At 45.4% G+C, this 22,420-nt stretch overlaps 1 protein-coding gene across 3 annotated transcripts in view; it reads right to left on the reverse strand.

Annotated features, from left to right (window-relative positions):
• Window positions 1-14,352, reverse strand: part of SERPINE2 (serpin family E member 2) — a 59,198-nt gene extending 44,846 nt beyond the window's left edge. For 2 of the 3 annotated variants that reach the window (XM_023761858.1, XM_023761843.1), the window contains exon 1: window positions 13,217-13,320. In XM_023761858.1, the coding sequence (XP_023617626.1) occupies window positions 13,217-13,218 (2 nt within the window). In that variant the 5' untranslated portion in view covers window positions 13,219-13,320. Of the gene's footprint in view, window positions 1-13,216; window positions 13,321-14,169 lie in introns of those variants that run through there. The other variant, XM_023761845.1, reaches the window with a different exon arrangement.
• Window positions 14,353-22,420: the final 8,068 nt, after the last annotated feature.

The following is a 22,420-nucleotide window of genomic DNA, read 5'->3' on the forward strand; positions in this document are numbered from 1 at the left end:
ACACACCCATGCCCCCACGTTGGGGGATGAATGGTTCAGGGAAATAAACAGACAGAAAACATCCTTCCTACCCCCCTCTCCAAATATATTAAAGATTTCACATAAAAAAAATGGATTCCATTTTTTCATTGGATGACCAGGGATGCTTTGGACTAAGTTTTGGCAGCCACAAAAGTGATTCTGCGGTACCTGGGTATACTTTCATCTCTTCTTTCTCAGTTACCCATTCTGGTTCTTGTAATTGAGTCCCCTCTCTACTCGCGTGTAGTACAAGAGACGCAAACAGGTTTAGCCCATCCGCCTCCTTCAGAGTAAGTTTTGGGTACATATTACAGGTAAAATAGTTACGCAAAGGAAGTTGGGAATAGGAAATTATATGAAACATCCTCCTATGTAAATTAAACAAGTAAATAGAGATATATGTATCTTTAGGCATAGGATCTAGAAATATTCTAAAGTAGGAAGAGAGAATGAGGGATGGAGAAGATAAGATAATTAGTAACCACTTTAAGAAGGGCTCCTCAGCTTTTATCTCTGGTCCTTTGCTCTCTTCTTTCAGTACAAAGAGTTTGTAAACAAATAAAATCCCAAAGAAATATTTAAGAAGATGACCACTCTACAGTTAAATTTCCCCCCGACAACCATTGGACCAGCAAAGCTCCGCAAACCTTAGAAACCACTGAAGTGATGGGAAGCACAATTCCAAACGTCTTTAGTCACCCAACACTGAGGTTCTCCCTTTAGCTTGACTTAGTTTCTTTGCTGATGTCCCTGCTGATGCCTTTCGAAGGGATTTGGTGGGGTTAGGAGAGCTGTTCAGCTATTTCCCAAGAAAAACCTGTGTCTACTTTAACACAACTGTGGACTAGGCCTGTTGTCTAGTCCTACGCCTGCCTGCCTCAGATACATCACATACCTGCTCTGTGACTCAGTTTCCTCATCTATGAAATCAATGATAATCCCCTCTTCCATCCTGTACCTCAGGAGGTTGCTACGAGGATCACACGAGACACCGTCCTGAGAAATGACATAAGTCTCAGGCACCACAGGACTTTTCCTCACAGGACCAGCCCTTTCACTTCCCCACATCCAAAGCTAAGGCAGAAGAACATGAATTTCTGGAATTAAAAACCAATGACTTCATGAAAGTTCTTCTTGTCACCTTTGTCTAACCTCTGCTATAAGCTACCAACAGAGGAATCTTTAGGGATGGAGGAGGCCCAGCCTCTTTTTGTCAAAATTTTATAAGGAGAGAAATATTCTAAATTTCTCCAATTTCTCATAACCAGTTATGGAGAAGATGTCCTATTCATCAACAATGGAGCTGGTGAGTAGCTGCATAGGAGATGTGAGGGGGGACATTTATTCAGCTTCTACTCTGTGCATGCCATCTCACTGAATGTCACTTAAGCTTGGGATATAGTTGAGGTAACAGAGATGCAGACAGAGTGAGTCACCTGCCCACATCACATAGCAAGGAAGAGATGAGAAACCACAGGGACATGTCTCCCAGAGAGAGAGCAGAGATGCTTATGCTTCTGTCACCTGCCTCTCCCTATTCAATCCCTCCAGGTCCTTTTCCATTCTCTCAGTCAGCCCTCAGGATTGGCACTGATCCCATTCTGGAACTTTTGCCTTCCCTTTAGTTCCCAGATGCAGAAAAGAGTTTTCAGTACATCTGACCACCCTTTCCCACACTGTAAGGGGCACCTCTTCTCCCAGGATGAAGTTCTTTCTTTGATTAGGTTCTAATTACATATGCTTCGATATATGATGATAATTCCCAAAATAAGAGAGCCTTCCCTTTTTCGCAATGAGAAGATCTCCAACAACCCTTCTCCACTCCCACCCAAGTTTTGGTTAACTGGACTAAAAAAACTTTATGACCAATATGTAAAAATCACACATATTATGATTTGGAAATAGTACTTTTCTTTCCATCCCCACCTTCCAAGAAGCAATTTAATTCAGAGTTCTCCCAGGCATCATCTACATGCCTGTCATCGCTGTTTGAGTTGTCTAACAATTTATCTGAGCCCATCAGCTCCTTCTCGTCCAAGTTGTCTCTGATACAGCACTTTGCAAACCTCTGTGTGACACTGTCACGGAAAAATCCATCCTAAGCCACAAGAAACCCTGCCTGGAGCATCAGGACAGCTGCCCTCAGAGGTAAAAATACATTCCGGATTCCCACAGCGGGTCACTGACCATGATACTTTTTAACAGTCCTCATAAAACTTCATCTGACAATAACACTTTCATTGTTTTTTCTTCAGGGATCGAATCTCTTCCCTGGAAGGAGTTATTTCCTTGAATTTAGCCATAGAGAGTATGTGAGAGACTAAATGACCAACTCTTTATTATTGATACAAGTCAACAACAATCCTACAAAATTTAGGGCAAAAAGGGTTTTGTGGAGAGCAATGTGAAAAAAAAATGACTGCATCACTCATGAGGGCTGCCTGGGCATTCGTGTTTATCAGCGACCCCGCTGACAGCGCACACAGGGCACACACAGACCTCCCTCTCACACACGCTACGGTGAGTGAGGACTGACATTTGAGAAACTCCTATGTGTGAGGGGCTTTGGTGTTAGCACTGCTGAGCCTCCTGGGAAGCAGGAGTTGCAGCCCTCATTTCGTGTGGGAGGACGTTGAGACCTGGAGACGGTCCATCACTGGCCCACATCTACAGAATGAACTTGGGCCGCCGTGAGGATGCAGGGAGGCAGTGCCTGTAAAGAGCTTTTATAGCCCAAAGCTCATGCTGGCCCGTGACTGCTCTGTCATTAGGGTCACACACTGCTCCCCCTGAGTCCTTTCACACCAAGAGGGAACGGAGAGACTTCATGCAGCTTCCCAACGATTCAGTCCAGACCGACCACCCCAGTCTGACCCCCTGCGCATCTCATCTGTAGCACTCACTTGGCAGAAGATTACTGAAACAGTGTGGTTCTGAGGGTCAGGGTCACTGGTCTGTTCTGGTGGAGGTCATCACATGGCACATGACAACGAAAAGCAAACCAATTCTGATGTTATTTCACTATTGAGTTTAACTCCTCTGCAAATAATACACCTCATAATTTCTCCCTCACTCCACTATGGTATGCCACTGTTCTAGACTACGTTGTATTGTTCAAGTATCACAGATATGCCTGTTCTACCTAAATATGTAAGATCCTCAAAGGTCAATCTGTTTTGTGGATTCTTCTGTGTCCTGCAGAGCACCCGTTAACACAGTAAGTGCTCAAAAACTAGCTCTTAAACTGAATGTCACCCAAATACAACAGGGCTGCCACTTTCCAGTCCTTTGAAGACCTGTGTGGGCCAGACTCATCTGGAGTAAGTCTTGGGGAATCTCTTTACTCTCTGGGAATAATCCTCTTTGAGATCACAGAAGTGAACAACACGGAGAAAAGTAGACATGAATCAGCCAAGTGGCTTTAAGAAATGGATGGTAACTGTCCCCAAGTCAGTGGGGTACTCTGAGGACTAATCAAGGGTGGATGACAGGTGGTGGCAGATCTGTCACCACACTGTACCCAGACTTGGCATCTGGAGAGGTGACAAATGACAGGAGCAGAGACATGAGCTCTCAACCTGCCACAGCCCTGACCTTGCCAAGTGACCTAAATCACTGTCCTTCCTATCTCCCCGTCTGTGAAACGGGGACACCTCTGTCTTTTGCTGCATGGAAGGTAACAGCCGTATCATCTCCATTCTCTAGCTATGGAAATGGGGCACAGATTGGGGTGTATTTCTGTGTCCACAAACTACTAAGCATAGACCTGGGTTTAAACCCAGGTTCCTTGGACTCTCAAATTCATCCTCTGTGCAGCAATGTCCCGACCCTTTACCTGTGGGTATTAGGAAAAGTTAAATGACTGTTTTGCCTCAGTCATCCACTGAACATAATGCTTCAGAATAAAATATCTCCATGGCAGAGACACATGGGGGGGAGTCTCAGCAGGGTGCTTCACACACCCAAATCTCAGATTTCTCACCTACAAACTAGTACCAATCTCTACGTTACAAGGGCTGTTAGGATTCAACAAGATCATATGTAAAATGTGCCCAACAGTACTCGACACACTGATGATCCATCATCTTTCCTTTGCTGCTCCCTTCAAGCATCTTTGGGCAGGTACTGTGGAAAGAGCCCAGAATGATAAGACAGACCAAACAATCCTCAAGGGCTCCTACCAGTGCAGAAAAGACGCACACATAAGTAGAACACAAGGTAGAGAGTAAGACAAAAGCATAATTTTGCCCATGGCATATGTGAAAAAAATACTATCCTACTCACAGAAATTTTAGGCTAGTAAGTGATAAAATATACATGCATTGGAACAACTATGTTGAAAGGACTTGCTGAATTAATTCACATTAGTATGACTAGCACTTGAATATTCATAATTTACCTCCTTGCTGCACAAGAACAGGTTTACTATGAATACTTTGGCATCTCTGGCCAATCCTCCAAATGGTTATTTTAATTAACATGTCATTAAGAAATGAACACAGGTTTGGCATAAGATGATATGAGTCTATCGGTAAATGAATTTCAAAGCGAAAATCCCCACCGTTAGAAAGAAAGCTCTCCTTATAATTAAGTCATCACACACACTCCCTGACATCTACCATCCCACTGTCCGAGCAACAATTCAGGTGTGGGTGTGCATTGAGTGCTGTGTAAAATCCCAAATCAGTATTTGCCAGTAAATTCCCCAAAAATCATATTAATGGCAGCAAAGAATACATTTCCTATCTGGGTACGCTTGCTGAAGTTAATTGAATATTCATAGAACTCTTTTGTATACTGAGGGAATCAAATCATAATTAAATGACCACATGTTTTAAATACATTCAGCATGTGTTTCAAATGGTTATTACTGGGTATCTGGACATCACTGGATACAGTAAGAATGACATTTTCACATCTGAAAAACAAAAAAAGAGAAGACTCTGGATGCTCTTTACTATTTGGTTTAATATTGCAAAGACAGGAATATTAAGCCAAATAGAGTATCTTCTACTCCATAGACCTTTATTCATTCTTTGTAACCAACATAAGAAAGAAAACACACCTAGCCTGACAGGGTTAGCCTGAAATGTGCCCCTAGAAAGACCTCCTGGGAACACAGCTCTCACATTTCCTCACACAGAGGAGTAAGAGGGAGTTTATTTCATGCACAAACCATCCTTTGCTCCACAGCCAGTCCTGGAAGACCTGGAAGCCTGCGGGAAGGACAGATGACCACTGATCACTGGGAGTACTGCCAACCAAGAGTGCTACAGGAAAGGAGTCTGGAAACAAAGCACGTGAACACACAGAGCAAGTCACTCATTCTCCAGGTCAAAGACAGAAAGGAAACATGAGTTCCGGAGGAATGAAATGCTCACCAGGACAAACGGAAGCCCCACCACCTCCACGTCATGTCCTAGAAGCCAGCTCCATTCTAACCCCTGTGCTCAGCACCTGAACTATACTCTCTACCTCATCCCCATGAGACTTAACACATGATTACCTTCATGCCCACTCACAGATGAAGAAACTGAGGCTTGGAAAAGTTTAGCAAATTGGCTATGATCTCCTGGCCTCCAGCTAGTAATTGATCAAATCTAGATTCAGACCAAAAACCATTGGCCTCCCAATCCTCCACACTCCAGATTACTACATGAAAGGAAGGAAGGGGAGGAGGAGGGGGACTAAATATACTATTTAGATGTGACAAATTTTGAAATAAAGGTAACTATTTAAAACAGAAGGAACAATAAAAACTAGGAAAAGTTAAATCTCAAACAATAATCTAAGCTAAGTCTTCATAGGTTTGTGGAGTTCAATTAGGCATCTTTTAAAAATCATGCCCCACTTTTCCTTTGGTCATGTTGGTCTGACCCAGCTCAGCCTAAGTTACTCCCTTGGAGTCTGGGTAAATGCACTCTGCCTTTTCAACCCAAAAGTCAGTATTAATTTTAGAGTTTGAGTCCCATGAGAAAACAAGTTATCTAAGGAACAAACTGGGGCAGGTGAGGTCCAAGGCTTAAAACATTACTTGAAACATAACACAGAAATATTAGCCTCTCCCTGTCTCGAGTGTTTTGGCTTGTGATTGAAGGCTATTACCTGTACACAGCAAAGGGAGAAGATGATCTTTTGAGAGGAGGCATATTGTTTGACAGGAATTTCTTTTTGAGAAGTTATGAAAATTGATGGGATATAAATCTTTGAACATTCGTGGTATCAGCTCACAGTTCACACATTTACAGACCTGGGTTCAGGCTCTGGCATTGACACACCAAGGTTGTATGTATGATGAAGGACACTCCGGCTGCTCCACTCTCTTTCCCAGCTGTTCCAGTGGAAGGGATACTGCCTCTGTCCTACAGGCAGACCCAAGGGAGACAGCACAGAGCCGCTGCTAACTGAAAACAAACTAATGGCAGTTGGGGTAACTTGCCTGTGCAGCACACCTCTCTCAGTGCTCCCTCCCCTCCTGACCACAGGCTTGAACATGTGACTCAGACTCTGGCCAATCATAATATCCCATTCCTCTGACCATAGCCATTGGTCCAGGGAAAGGCACATGATCCAAACTGAGCCAATCAGAGTGCCTCCCTTGGATTTTTCCAATTGGAAATGGCAGAAAGCCCCTCTTTCCTCTTTGATCATGAGGCTGTAGGGAGGTGAGCCTGCAGCTGCCTTTAGTCATGGTCCCTGAATCAAGAAAACCTCCAGAGACAAGAGGCAGGGAGGGAGAAAAGAGAGAAGCAAGGCCCCGAGTCTTTGGTTCCAGTCACCTCCAGGGCCAGAGGCATCTCTGCCATCCCTCAGGGGTGGCAATGCAAACCAATAGCTCCACCTCACACCCCATGTTTGTGTCAATTATTTTTATTTAGGTTTCTGCACTTTTAAGAAAAGATAATGCAGTAGTTGATAGCTCATATAATCTAAACAGTAACCAAATCCTCCATAAAAATAATTTCTTCCTAAGTGGAGTTCTTATTTTAAAAATGAACAAAAAATTAGTAGAGGAAGCAAACACTGCATTACTTACACAGCATTTTTTAAAAAATACATTTTATTGATTTTTTACAGAGGGGAAGGGAGAGGGATAGAGAGCTAGAAACATCGATGAGAGAGAAACATCGATCAGCTGCCTCCTGCACATGTCCTACCGGGGATGTGCCCACAACCAAGGTACATGCCCTTGACCGTCCACTGAGCCAAACCGGTGCTGGCAACACAGCATTTTCTTAAAATAAAAAAAGAAAAATCTATTTTCATTTACAATCACCTTACTTATATTTTATTTTTATTCTTTTTTTAAAAATATATTTTATTAATTTTTTACAGAGAGGAAGGGAGAGAGATAGAGAGTTAGAAACATCAGAAACATCGATGAGAGAGAAACATCAATCAGCTGCCTCCTGCACATCTCCCACTGGGGATGTGCCTGCAACCAAGGTACATGCCCTTGACTGGAATCGAACCTGGGACCTTTCAGTCCGCAGGCCGACGCTCTATCCACTGAGCCAAACCGGTTTCGGCTACCTTACTTTGTAGTTGGCGTTAAACTCTCTCACATACCCAAACCCACTTTCAAAATTTGGTCCATTAAAAACTTTGGCTAAAATCAAGCAGTTATTTTTTTTTCTAGAACTATATTAGTTGGCACTAAATGGAAAGGAAAGAACTGATGCTAATCCTCTAGGTTACCAGAGTTCTGACTGCAGGGCTGAGGAGGGCATTACAAAAACAAACCAAGTATATTTACCAAGATTCGCAGTCACTACAACAAATCCTTCTGCCTTTGCAAAGGATTTTTTTCTTCTCTTACACGAAAATCACCTCCACATTATCTCTGTCTCAAGGATGAACTGATAAAAACAGTTCTGGAATTATCTTGCAATTCTGGAATTATCTTCTGAAGCAAAGGACAAAGTCTGAGGTCAAACTGAAGCAAGAGCATAAGGTGTGCGTGTCCACCTCAACCTTTGAAGGAATTCAAGGATGAAACAGGGGACATGTTTGTCAATATGCATGAATGGAATTACAAATAGAAGGTTGCCTAGGCGCAGTAGCCATCCACATGCACAAAAAGCCCCAGAGGGAATGCCAACTTCTCCGGACTGGGCTTACATCCAGACCTAGAAATCTAACCAGGATATGGGGAGAATCATTGACTGTGTAAACAGACTTGGCCTGCTGGGTGAAAGGCGGCATTTCTCAAAAGAGAAATAAAATCTTACTAATCTCTCAGTGTTCATAGGCAAACTGTGAACTTGTGGATAACAAATAACTTAAAGATGTAGTTTGTTGCATCTTTGACTCCATTCTACACCAAAGGCTTTTGTGTATGTGTGTTTTTAAACCCAACTCTGATTTTTCAGGTCAGACCTGTAATCTATTTATGAGGAAAGTTGGTTTTGGAAAGAAAAGATGGGCACATTTATGGATGAAGATAATGGTTTACAAAGAAGAGCCAAGTATATGGGACACAATTTACTTAATATTTTTTTATGAATCCATCCAAGTAGGAATACAAACTAAATAAATCTTCATGTTGGCCCTCAGTGCTATTTCTGAGTACTAAAGAGCCAAGCTGAATGATTTCATAGGTTTAAAAGAAAAAGAAGAATTTCATGTAGATAAACATGAGACCAGGCAGACAGCTCTTTGTTCATGGGGGGATGCAGGGCCGGGTGGAGGGATTGAGCAAAAAGGAAAAAAAAAAAAGAGAGAGAGAGAATTTATGGGCATGGACAACAGTGTGGTGATTTCTAGGGAGAAAGGGGGTGGGTGGAAATGGAAGAGGGCATAGAGGGGATAAATGGGGATGGGAAAAATAAATTAAAAAATACATTAAAAAAATTTCCTCTAGATCTGATATTTATGAGAAAGTTGGATCAAACAGAAAAATAATTCTAGAACTTACATTTCTTAAAAAAATAAGACACCTTTCTGATAATTATTTCAACATACCCATTGAGCCATTGTATAGACAAAGAAATTAAGTTCTAGGTGGTCAGCTATACAAATCATTGTAGGCACAGCCCAAACCCTCTTCCAACCCAGGACTCTTTCCATCGCACTTGGCTGAAGACATTGGCCAAAAACTACTATTGGGGGGAAAAGCCAGCAAGAGGGCATGCATCACCATCATTGGGAAGATTAATGGAAATAAAGCAGAAAGCATTCTCCTACCTTGTACAAATCAGAAATAGAGCACAGCCCAGCCAATGGACCTCAAGGAAGACAGAACCAAGCCAAGAGAAGTTCAGATGAGGATAACTGACCACAGACACAGAAGCACTTCTGTATTAGACTTCTGCTTTTTTCCCCCCCGGCCTTTTTTCTAAGTAATGCTCACTCTCAGAAGACATGGCTGATCAAAGATTCCCTTTAACATAAAGATATACAGGGTGGGGCAAAAGTTGGTTTACAGTTGTGAGTACATGAAACAGTTAACAGAGCTATTGTAATAATCCTAACCTGCATGTCTTTTTCCATATGAACAACTGTAAACCTACTTTCCCCCCACCTGGTAATATTACGTAAATGCAGAAGTACCAGAACCAGAGGTGGAGGTCTGGGGGGAGAGCTCCCTTTCAGCCTGAAAAACAAGCACTCTTTCATGAAATATGTAGTAAACTTATAACAAAAGGGAATACAGTTTAGTTCAGAAATCCATTAAATACCTTTGGGTCATGCACCCCTGCAGGTGCAAATGAAACTAACATGCAGGCTTGGTGGGTAAAGCATGTTGCTATAACACAGCAACTGCCATCGGGGTAGGGTGTGTGTGTGTGTGTGTGTGTGTGTGTGTGTGTGTGCGCGCACGCACCTTATAGATCTGCCATAGAAGGCGGGGGGTAGTGATTTTCAGGAAGGACTTTTTGGAATAGGTGATACTGGACCTGGGTCTTGAAAAGCAGACAGAAGATGAAGAAAAAAAATTCTAGGCAGCGGTTCAGTATTGGCAAAGGCAAGGAGGGTACGAGGAGTCTGCAGGAAGTTTCGTTTTGCAAGAAAATAAAAGTTTTGGGAAGCGCAGGAGGCAGGGAGGTGGGAAGGGATTGAAGAAAGCTCAGGCTTTCAGTCATTACAAATGGCTGGCATCCTAGAGTGTCCCTGTGGGGGACAGTGGCTCACTGTGGAATGTTCCCTGGCTGAGTGCTAAGGAGTTGCTGAGCCAGGCCTGTCCGATGCAACTGAGTGCCTTTGGGAACATACTGTCTGACTCTGGGTACCATGTGTTAAATGGGGCCTTCCATGTTCCAGACGCTGAGAGTAGGTGGGGCAGCCCATGCTCCCATATTTAGTCCCCCCACTGCTGTTTGGGATGTGTAACCCACCATGCCCCACTTCCTCCCAGGGAGGTTCTGAGAAAGCGGCAGGGTGGAGAGGTCTACGGAGATGGCTGTAAACAGCAGAGACTGCATCCCAATTCATCTATCAACCATGCTCCTTAAAGAAACTTGGGTACAACGCCATAGAAAGATGCTAGAGCTCACCTCTCAATCTGAGACACCCAACCTGTCAGAGTTGGGTTTGTCCCAAAGACAAGAGGGAGGCACTGGGTTTCTTTTCAGGAGGGACACAGCAGATTTGGGTTTGAGGGGCAGGAGGAAAGTCATCCCAGGAGTACATGGAAGACGGTTGAAAGGGGTGCAAAACCAGGTGTGAGAGAGAGGCAGACCGGTGGTGAGCCACTAGGGAATCACAGGCTGTCATGGTCTCCCAGCCTGTGGCCACTAGCTCAGAGTACCTGGGAGCCAGCAAGCTACTATAGTGAGGGCCACAGGTCCAGGGGAACCAGAAAGCAAGCAACCTCCAGCGTGGCCCGGCACTGGAAACTCCATGCCAGCCAAGTGTTGCCACATAGGAATGTTAGCCTCATGTTCCAGGTCTTCTGACTTTTAAGAGAAGCTATAAATCCAAATGACATCTTAATATTTCTAAATATAACTCAGTGTTTGTATACTTGTCCAGGCCAACAACACATCTGCCAGCTGCAGATGACACACTGGCCACCATTTTGCCAGTTCTACATTCTGAAGCAGGGCAGGGCCGGTGTGACCCAGCAGAGGTTTCCAGGACTTCACAGCATGAAGAAGCAATGCGACTTGGCGGCTGTCTGGATGTGGGAAGAGCTGGAAGAGACTAGCATCACTGCGAGGTTCCTGCTTTAGCACCTTGGTGAATGGTAGAGCCACCATATTAAAAAAAAGAAAAAGAAAAAAAAAAAAAACAGCCCTACTGGTGTGGCTCAGTGGTTGAGCATCGAACTATGAACCAGGAGGTCATGGTTTGATTTCTGGTCAGCGCACATGCTTTTGGTTGCAGGCTCGATTCCCAGTGGGGGGGCGTGCAGGAGCAGCTGATCTATGATTCTCTCTCATCACTGATGTTTATTTCTCTCCCTCTCTGAAATCAATTTTTTTTTTTTAAAGAGAGAGGGACAAATTTGGGCTAAGGATGAAATGAGTCTGGAGTGGATGGTGAGAACTAAAACCAGTTTTGAATTTATTGTAGGTTTTCCCTAAAGGGCATGGATAAGTCCACCAGCCTGTAGGTCACCAGCTGGAGACTCACTTTGTACTTGGTGAAAGTTGGAGTTGTGGGCATATGGTCGCCCAAAGGCTACATAGAGAGTAAGGACAGAGCCCTGAGTCACCCCAGGAGGGAGTGGAGAAGCCAGGGAGGCAGAAGGAAAAGCAGGAGATGGCAACAATGGAAGGAAGAAAGCACCAGGAAGGAAGGAAAGATCACATCTAATTCCACAGGGAGGTCTGCAGAGCATCCGCAGGGTGACCCATTCAGGAACTGTGAGTCTTCTACTTTGGGGAGACTCTGGCCAGCTTGCAGAGAGCTCAGAAGGAAGGGGCAGTGCTAACTCATTTCAGAAGCCTGGGGAGACATGGTGGTAGTTGGAGATGAGATGAGGATACAGAGATAAGGGAAGTGATGGGATTTTAAAAATACTTTTAAAAGGGAAAAGAGTTCATAGGGAGACATTAGGCACTGCCACAGGGAGGCCTTCTCTTTAACCTCTATGTTCCCAGTTCCAACTTGACTTTTTCTATTATTCTACCCTATTCATGTTTTATTATCAGACATTTTATGGTAGCATAATTCAGTTTGCTCTTTGTTTCCTCCCACAAGAATGACAATTCAAATAGAGCAGGTACCTGCTATCTTTCCCATACATTAGTGCCTGGACACAGTAGATGCCTAAGGAGATTTCCTGGATGACTGGGTAAAGTTTGTAGGAGGGAAATGGGGTAGGACATGGAGAGATTTTCATCCAGTGGCCCCTATAGTAGGGTAGAGTGGGCCAAGAAGTCACCTGCCCAAAGGGAAGGAGGAAGAGGAGAGATCTCTTGTGTTGAAGAAGAGTTGCAATGAGAGGGCTAGTCACCAACCTCCAAGGATGGTTCAGAGACACTGAGATGCTGAAGTGTCTTATTTCACAAGCTGAGCGTCTCTGGGCAAGGGCAAGACGTGGATGTAGAGCACTAAGTAGCTAGAGTGGGTGGCGGTCACTGGATTTGAGACGGTCAAGGATCGAGAGCACCCCTCCACCCGCATGGATTCTGGGACTAGCGGAAAGAAAAGAAAGCCCAGCAGCCAAAGTCTGCCCGGGGAATGATAGGATGGCAGAGGAAGCCACACAGAGGAGAAGCAGGGACCTGGCCAGCTCACCACCTCACTTCCAAACTCTGCCACCTCAATCTGATTAGTATCTAATCCCTTCTGTCTGGATCGGAAAATTAATGTCCTTTTCAGACTGAGTCATTTTTGTCCTTTTAAAATTACACCCATATGTGAAGCTCATGGGAGGCAGAAATTTTCCGTACATACTCATTTTTTAAAGGATAAAAGATAGATGACATCTTGATGACCTTCAATAATTGCCTCACACTGTACAATCTTTTCAAACACTATTTTAATAGAGAATCAAAACCTAAGGGTTGAAAGAAACCTTCGATTATTTAGGCTAACACCTTCGTTTGCAGAGCTGAAGAAGATTATTGCTGAAATACTGCAAACAGCACATAATATCTGATCGAGATCCGCAGAAAGCCTGGAAAGTGTCTTCGATTTTGGAGGTGCGCTTTAGATAGACAAATTAGCCACGCTTACGTTTCTTTCAGTTATCTGTGTTCAACTTTGGATGTAAAATCTCCAAAGTAAAAAAATTATCACGTACATTGTTCCTGAGCAGTTCAGAGAAGTAAATTGCTTCCTGGCTTGAAAGAGGAAGTCAAACCTTCAAACACCTTTTCATGTGGATGCTAAATAGAAGAATGTTCTCTGCAAAGTAGTCAAAGCAAGACACGGCAGCATTTGAGATTTCTCAAGAGACACACATGAGGACTGTTTTTCTTTCACTAAAACACGAAAACCTCCGATGGCACTTTCCACAGTACCTCAGGTACAGCGAGTGCTGTCTTATGTAATCGGAGCCTTCCCTTCCCAGGCAGTTTGTAGGCAAATACCCAATTCCGCCCGGAATTTCGGAGTACTTTTCATCTTACCTGTAGTCACTAACCAGCATCGCAATTCCCATGGGTACAGAAGGTGAAAATAGCAGAGACCTGCTCCGTAGGATTAAAACGGATGGCAAAGGCCAATTTAAGCCCCCACCCCCATCCCCATCCCCATCCCCAGAACCACTGGTCACCCCCACCTCGTTCAGGCAATGGAAACAAGAGTCCGTTTGTCTTTCCTTGTAGGGCGGCGCACATGGCAACTACAGGGTAGGGGATGCCCAGGGAGTACCTGGGCACCTCGGGTTCAGGGCTACGGGGCCAGTTAGGATGGACCCGCAGAAACCACGCGTTCCCCAGGACTCCCAGCTGCGGGCACACCTGGACGCCCCAGCGGCGCGGACCCTCCTCGCCCTGCCCGGGTGCCGGGGCACAGGGGCCGGGCGCCCAGCAGCCCCGGCCGCCGCAGCCTGAGGGCGGCTGAGAAAGTTCCTCCGCCCCGACGCCGCCGCCCCCGGGCCCCGCTCGCCCCGCAGCCTCCCAGCCGGGAGCAAGGTCGCAGCCGGGAGCCGGCGGCGCGCGGAGGGACAGTCCCCGGCTCACAGGCATCGCCGCTGCTCCGCTCCCGGCCCCGGACGCCCACGACCGACCGGGGCGCGCACCCCGTACTCACCGCCCCTGGTTCGGGATCCCCAGTGGGCGAGCCGAAGCCGGGTGGCGGCGCGGCGGGTGATCGGAGGCCGGAGAGTGGCGGCGGCGGCGAGGAGGACGGTCCGAGGAGGAAGAGGCGGTGGCGTCTGCAGACTTCGAGTAGCGGGAGCAGCCAGTGCACCCCGGAGCGCTAGCCAGGAGCCGCCGCGGCGGGGGCTTTATCGCCGGCCACCCGGCCCCCGCCCCTTTCCTGCCAGTCCCGCCCCGCCCCGCCCCGCCTTCCCGCCGCCTCCTTTGTGTGCCAGCGGGCCGCCGCGTCCCCGCGCCCGCACGCTGGGACGCCCCCACTTTCTGCGCCGCCTCGCGGATATCGCCCCCAAGGGGTCACCGTCGTGTCACTGTGCCCAGAAAGCGCCAGGAGACGCGGCGACCCCGAGGTGCGGCGCCCGCTTGGGCCGCGCTGCACGTGGGTCGCGCGGATCCGGGTGTAGGTGGGAGGAGGAGGGACCCACGGGCTCCCGGCGCGTCCCTGGGACGCTGGGCGAGTGGTCTTATGCTGTCCCCTGGGAGAGACAGGGGAGCGCCTCGGGACAGTGCCCGTCGGTCCGGGTGATGGGGATAACGGTCCCAGGTCGCGGCCGGGAAGGGGTCGATCACCCCTCGAGGTGCTTCTCAGGGTGCCCCAGGGCCCACTGCTCCAGCCACGGGGACGAGGAGCGGCAGCTCGTCGCCTTAAGCGGGGCAGACAAGGGAATTCAGAAAACTGGGTCCCTGGCTGCGGTGACAGCATGAGGAACCGCAGAGTGCTGGGAATCCAGCCCTTCCCAGCCAGCAACTGCAGCCGAGGGGACTGGACCTGGTGCGCAGCGAAGTGCAGACCCTTGAGGCCCGTGACAAATCACCACCGTCCGGCTCCCAGCTGTGTTACCCAGATCTCTCCTATTCAGTCCTCCTTTGGGTCAATTTAGGTTTGTGGGGACCCAACTTAATGACATAATTATGTTGCCCTTAGACAGCGCAGAACCCTCACCAGCAGGCCCAGGGCCCCAGCTGTGCGAAAGAAATGTGGTAAATCTAAGACACAGCCTTGAGTTGAGGCTGTATGCACAGATTAGAGCAACTTGGAATCTGCAACTGGCGTGTAGGCAACCGTGGGCGACCATGCTAGACGGTGTGTGCATGTGTTAGGGTGAGAAAGTCGCTTTTAAGTGGAAAATCTGGGCTAGCTGAAGGGTATTCACAGCCTCTCAGAGCTATGGGAGGTTTGGCCCTTAAATAAAAAGGAAACAGTCCACAAAAAGAAAACCTGTCTTGTTATTTACAGCCATTCCTAATATTTATATCCAATGACAGAGCAGGATTTAAAGCCCTCTTCGTGTTCCCTTTGCCTGAAATGCTCCCCTTCCCCTGCCCATGATCTCATGATCTTATCACTGCCTCCTTACACTTCAGGTCACAAGTCAAGCCACCTTCTTAGGAAACCTTCCCTGATCACTTGCGCTAACTTTCCCTGACCACTTGACCACTTCCTTCCTTCTACAACCTATTGCTTACTTCATAGACCTCATCATGGTTTGATTTTTTTCCCCACTTGTTTCTTGGCTAGTTTTCTCCCACCGTTCCTCATGAGCATATGTGCTCCCAGAAAGCAGGGGCGAGAAACCAGTTCAGCATGGTTTCCAACTCAGCCAGTCCCTAGTGCCTAGGGCCAATTCTACAGAGATAGTAGTTGCTCAATAAATGATTGTTTAAGGTTGGTGGTGGTTATTGACATGATAAGTACTGCTCTGGAGGCAGTCTCGTCAGGAGGGTGAGCTGGAGCTGGGAAGAATAAGGGGGTGGGGGAGGGGGTGGAGAAGGTTACAGGAGAAGAAGCCTAGAGGTGGGTATGAACTCTGTGTGTTTGAGAATCTAGGAGTAGCCTCTTCTCGATGGAAGGAAGTCATTCAAGGGACTAGTGAAGCAACAAACTAGAACCAAAAAGTGTGGGTGAAGCCAGGTTATAAAAGCCTGCCTGATTTCCCATGTTCATTTCTATCTCAATCACTTGTTTTAATTGAAAAATTTTACAGAAATAACCATAGGTTCACATGCAGTTGTAAGAAATAACACAGAGAGGTCCCTTGTAAACTTTGCCCAGTTTCCCCCATCGGTAACATTTTGGAAAACGATTGTACAATATCACAATCAGGATATTAACATTGCTACACTGATGAGTAGTGCAAACACCTTGGTTAATTATTTGTAATTTTAAATTTTTAGTAAAGTTACTCTAAAGTTAAAAAAGTAAAAGATACTCTACATTTTTGAAAGAAATGCACAAGTATTATTTTAAAGGGGTTCAGTCTCTTGTTTTAATGGAACCAACATTTTTTAGGGAAAAATGTTTTATTTTACCAATTAGAGTGTATTTAGATTCCAGAGTCTTCATATATAAAAGACCATCAGGCGTCTTTGGAACTTAATCTCTTTTGTTTACATCCAGTACTGTCAAAGGAATGTTTTGAGCAATACTGTACATGACTTGTCGATTCTGAAATCAGACAGGATGCAGTGTTAACTAATATGCTAAACCAAGCCCAACCACTAATGTGCCTTTCTCTCTCCTTGGACATTGGATGGGACTGCCAATGAGCGTCTCCCAAAGGGAAATGATTCGAGACAAAGACCCATTCTGCCTGCGGTATATGCCGGGAATACCAACTATGCTTATTATAGAATGAGCATGGCTGGGGTTGGCCGGCCTTCCTGATGCCAGTAAGAGGATACAGAAGCAATCTCCCAAGCTTTCAAGTGACATTCAAGTCACCAGGCACTTTGACTCCCATCCTTAGGGGGCTGCTCCAAAGAAGCCGTGTTCCTACCTCTGTTGGTGCCCAGGAGAACAGCTCATCTAGTGTCTGACCCTCTTTGAAATCTATTTCTCACAGATGTGCTCTTTCCAGCAGCATGTGCCTCGCCTCTCTACTTTGGTCTTGAGAAATCCAAATCATTAAACGCTCCTACCTGCCTCTTTCTTTGCAACTTTACATTCACTGCAGAATTTCATTTTGTCTTTCAATTGTGTGGCTTGCCTTAATCCTTGGAGAGAGCTTCAAATTGTTTATTCCTTTAAAAAGTAAAAAAAGTGACCTGGAGTTTAGCCAGCTCCAGTCAGTCTCTCAGTTTGGCTTTGTGTCCATAAGCCGCAGTTGGGAGAAACGCAAGAAATGCCCAAACAGAATAAAACAAATGATCTATTTAGTCTCGTTTCCTCTCTTGGAAGAGGTCCAGTGTTGAGTGCTTTGGAAGAAGATGAAAATCCCCCTGCCCCACTCCCCTGCTCCCCCGAACACCCTAACAGTATGGCCTTGTATTTAAGTAAAAACTATCCTTAACTTCCAATGGGTGAGGTGTATTGTCTGGAAGAATGACTGATGTTTCAATAATTAGATAATAGTTGCTCCTCTGCTATCTAACCCCCATTGAAAACACATTACCCCACAAGATGCCTTGTTACACAACATTATAGATGCAAAGGCTGTTATGTAAGACTGTTTCAGCCGGGGGAAAGAAGACTGGTTATAACAGTTCACTTAGACAATTAGTTTCTGGGACTGTTGCATTGTTATGATATTTTTTAGCTTATAAAAGGCATTTTTATTTCCCTTTCAAGTTGGCTTTCAAATAAATCCAATTTCTTCTTTCTGTAACTTCTGAAACATTAAACCAGAGCATCAATTCACACTTCCCCATTTTCGTCACTACCTTTCACCAAGCGCTTCAGAGAAAAGACATTGACTAAGTGCGGGCCTAAGTATTATTGTCTACTTGCACTATTAGGTCAAATAGGGATGGGAACCCCTGAGGGTCATTGTGATACTGACCCCTTCAAACAACAACCTATCTTTTCTTCCTTTTACACTCAAGGAATAGATGTTGTCTCTCTACTTCCACATAGGTCTCTGACCTATCTTCTTATCTGCATCACTGACTGTGTCTCCCTATTGCTCCCTCCCTTCATCCCTCCCCCACCCTTCTCTCAAAGCTCTGTTACCAATCACTTCCAATGCCAGCCCCAGGACGTTTTCATCATTCTTCACCACCCTTGAGGTCTGGGCAGCATTTAACTCTGGTGTTTTGCCCATTTTTTTGAAACTCCTTTGTCTAGTCTCTCTCCTCCAATTCCTTACCCAGCCTTTATCTTTTGCTCATCAAATCCTCCTCCTCTATATGTGGGCGCTGTGCAATTGCCTGCCTGCTGCTTTATCTCCTTTCCTCCTCACACCCTGCATGGAGGGAACATCGACTGGCTTGTGGCCACCCGGCATCTATTCCCCAGTCTTGATCGCAGAATCTGGTTTGCTTTGGAGAATCACTTGTCGGGCTCTATGTGCCTCCCCGTCAAAAATGGGAGTCATGGTGTCTTTCCTTCCTCTAGCCAAGGGGTGAGCATATGATGCCCTCCCAGCACCTGAGTCCTGAAGGGAGTGGGGAAAGTCATTGGAACTGAGTCGTCCTAGCTTAATGAGATTGTGAATTCTTCTCATCTGGGCCCCCAGAAGCACTGTCACGTGACCCTGCCCCTTTTGAGTAGATGTCCACAGCAGATTCTTTTGAGCCTTTTCTACTTCTAGCCAGATTCAGTTTCTGTTCCTTGCAACCAAGGACTCCCTACCTGACACACCTAGATGTGTAACTTGGTTTAGTTCTATATGAATTCCAAGCCGGTGTCTACAGATGGCCTTGACCACTGTCCTGAGTTCCCACTCACATATCTTCAAAGGCCTGGTAGAAACTTCCACTTAGTACCCCATCGTCACCTCCCATCTAACAAATCTGAAGCCAGTTTAGTCTCACCCTTCCCAAAGCAATTATTCCTCCTGCATCCCCAAAGTGTCTGACAGGGATGACGGTGTCTCCATCATCAAAGCCAAGAAAATGGGGATGAGCTCTGACTCCTCCCCTTCCCTTGATTCATTCCATATCCACCCTGGGGCGGTGGATTAGTTTCTTTCCCACATCCTTCTTATTCACCCCTTTCCCATTATTTTTCAGAAAATTTTAATCCTTATCATTTCATACCTCAGCTACTCCCATAACATCCTAAATAGCCTCTCAATTTCCAGATTCTCTCCACCCCTGTCAGCATAATCTTCCTAAAATACTGCTTCAATCGTGCCACCACTTGCTTAAAAATAATTCCAGGCTTATCACTTAGGTCCGAATTCCTTGGCTTAGGCCAATCTTCTGTAGACATTGTGGTCACAGGCTCTGGAGTTAGATTGCCTGTGTTCAAATTCCAGTCTCACACTACGTAATTTTTTCCAAGTAATTTAACCTCTGGGCCTTAGTTTTCTCATCTGTAAAATGGCAGGTGATAATAGTACAACCTACTCATAAGCTTATATAAGAATCAAGTAGTTAGTCCATGAAAAGGGTTTAGCTGAGAGTCACCTAGTAAGTGCTCAATAAAAATGTGTCACGATGAAAGCTCTCCACAATCTAACTCTAATCTATCTTGCTAGCCTTATCTTCTCATTTTCTCTGACATGGTTTCCAAAGTTTTTACCAATCAGAATCATTCCTATTGTAGTGTTCTGCCACTGTGTCACTGTTCAAACCATTCTCTCTATTCTGAATACCCTTCTCTCAACCCACCTGTATGAATAATCTAATTTTTGAATTGCAAACTATCCCAATCTTAATGGCTTCAAGTGACCATTTTATTTGTTTATGATGCCATGAGTTGGCCAGGCAGGGTTCAGCCCAGATGGTTCTCTGCTCCACCAGGTCGTCTGACCTCACTCGAGCAGCTGCAGGATGCAAGATGGCCTCACCCATGTGTGGCCCTTCAGCGGGATGCTGCAACTCGGTCTTCTCTCTCCTCCAGCTTTTTCAACTTCACTGGCTTTTCCCCCTTGTCATATTTCAAACTGAAAGGCTTCTCTCTGCATGGGTTGTCCAGCAGTACTCAGACTTCTTTACATGATGGCTCAAGACAATAAGAAGGTGAAAACAGAAATTAAGTCACAAGACCTCTTAAGGACTAGCTATGGTTTGGGCACAAGGTCACTTCTGCTGCATTCAAGGGAGTCATAAGGCTATCTCAGACTCAGAGAGGAGACTGCATTCAAGGGAGTCATAGGGCTATCCACATTTTAGTGAGAGATGTTGCAGTCACCTTGGGCTGCCATATAAGATACCACAGACTGGGTGGCTTAAACAACACACATTCATTCTCTCCTAGTTCTGGAAGCTGGAAATCCAAGATCAGTGTACCATCAGGGTTGGTTTCTGGTGGGGCCTCTCTTTCTGGCTTGTAGATGGCCACCTTCTCATTGTGTCTTCATATGGCCTTTCCAAGAGCACAGTATGAGAGAGAGATCTCTGGTGTCTCTGTTCTTCTTATAAGGACAACAGTTCTATCAGGTTATGAGCCCATTCTCATGACCTCATTTGACCTTAATTAGCTCCTTAAAAGCCCTATCTTCAAATAGAGATACATTGGGGGTTGGGGCTTCAACATATAAATTTTGAAAGGACACAATTCAGTCTATAATAAGAGGAGTAGGGAAAGTTACATTGCAAAAGGGGATGCCGGATGGAAGGGATGGCTGTGCCCATTTTTGGACACAATCTGCCACCATTCTCTGCCACTGAAATAATCTTTATCCTTCACAATTTTCCGCTCAGCCAGGCCAGCGTTGATGTCTCCTCCCTCAGCACTCCTGTAACTCTAAGTATGGGTTGCTTATTTCACATGACCACATCCTGCCTCGGATGTAAGAGTTTGGTTTAGGCTCTAACCTCAAGGCCGTGGCCATATTTTTTTAATATCTTTAAGTTTTCACAGAGTGCCTTACACAGAAAAGGCCATAATAAATGTTTGTTATTATGAATGAACAAAAATGCAATTAATTTTACTGCTCTAGCAGACCAAGCTAGATTTGGTGCCTGGGTATCTTTCATGCCTCGCTGCTTCTTATATGTCCCCTGTCCTCCACCCCCTCCAGCTCTCTAGACCAGTGTGTGTTGGAAGAACTCAAAAGGCTGGACACTGGGGGCCAGAAGGCCTGGTTTCCTGTCCCATTTATGCCACCTCTAAATTGTGGTCATGGGCAAGTCTTGGATTTCTCAGAGCCTAAGTTTCCCCATCTCTAAAAGAAAAATAACAATACTTGTATGGGATTACTGTGAGAAAGGAATGATTATCTAGGTTAAAGCTGTTTGTGAGGTCCAAAAAGCTTCACAGGTATTACCTGTATTAGTCTGGTTGGGTTGCCATAATAAAATACCAAAGACTGGATGGCTTAAACAATAGAAATTTACTTTCTCACAATTGGAGGCTCTTCCCTTGGGTTGCAGATGTCTGTCTTCTCACCATGTGCTCCACGTGTGAGCATTTGGAGAGAGAGAGAGAGAGAGAGAGAGAGAGAGAGAGAGAGAGAGCGCTCTGATGTCTCCTCTTTTAAGGATACTAATCGTATAAAATCAGGGCCCCATCCTCATGACCTCATTTAACCTGAATTACTTCCATAAGAGCCCCATCTCCAAATTCTCCCACATTGGGGATTAGGGCTACAACATATGAATCTTGGGGGGGGGCACAAACATTCAGTCATGATACTTTTATAGTTAATTCTGAAGCACACAGTTGATTTTAATTGGTCTAGCTTGGTTCCTTGCTGATTCTGCTCTATGCACCTTCTGATGCACCTTCTATAGTGCCTGTCACAAATTAATAAATGATAGCATTTATTTTAGTTATTCCCAAACCCTATTAACAGATGTTAGGGGAGTAGAAAGTGAAGATAAATATTTGAGATTTTTAGTTCTAAGTAGAAGGAAAGGATTTGTTCTCTTGGGTTTCTAGTTTCATAGCAGATTAGAAAGCTTTCTGAGAATTGTGTTGGGTTGTCTCCAGATTAGTTGTCTCCAAATTCTCAGATATGCCCCCATTGCAAATTATCAAAGCTCATCCAGACTCCAAAGTGAGAAAAAGTAGCTTTAAACTCTCAAAAATGGCTCCTCAGCTAAAAAATAAAAATTTTAAATGCGGCTGGCTGCCTAGCATGCTCTGCACCTGGTCACAGGGGAACAGCTTCTAAGTGCTGCTATGTTTGTGCTGTGGTTCCCAATGTTCCAGGTCACCAGCGTCTCCATCATGGGAAAGGACCCACCTCCTACATCTGCTTCCACTTATCACCTCCCCTTACACACCATTTTAGATTTAATGAGGATAATGATACACCCATCCTTATAAGACCTCAAAAAAAGACTGGTTTTTATTA

The sequence above is a fragment of the Myotis lucifugus genome, unplaced genomic scaffold, assembly GCF_000147115.1.
Source record: "Myotis lucifugus unplaced genomic scaffold, Myoluc2.0 scaffold_3, whole genome shotgun sequence".
NCBI lineage: Eukaryota > Metazoa > Chordata > Mammalia > Chiroptera > Vespertilionidae > Myotis > Myotis lucifugus.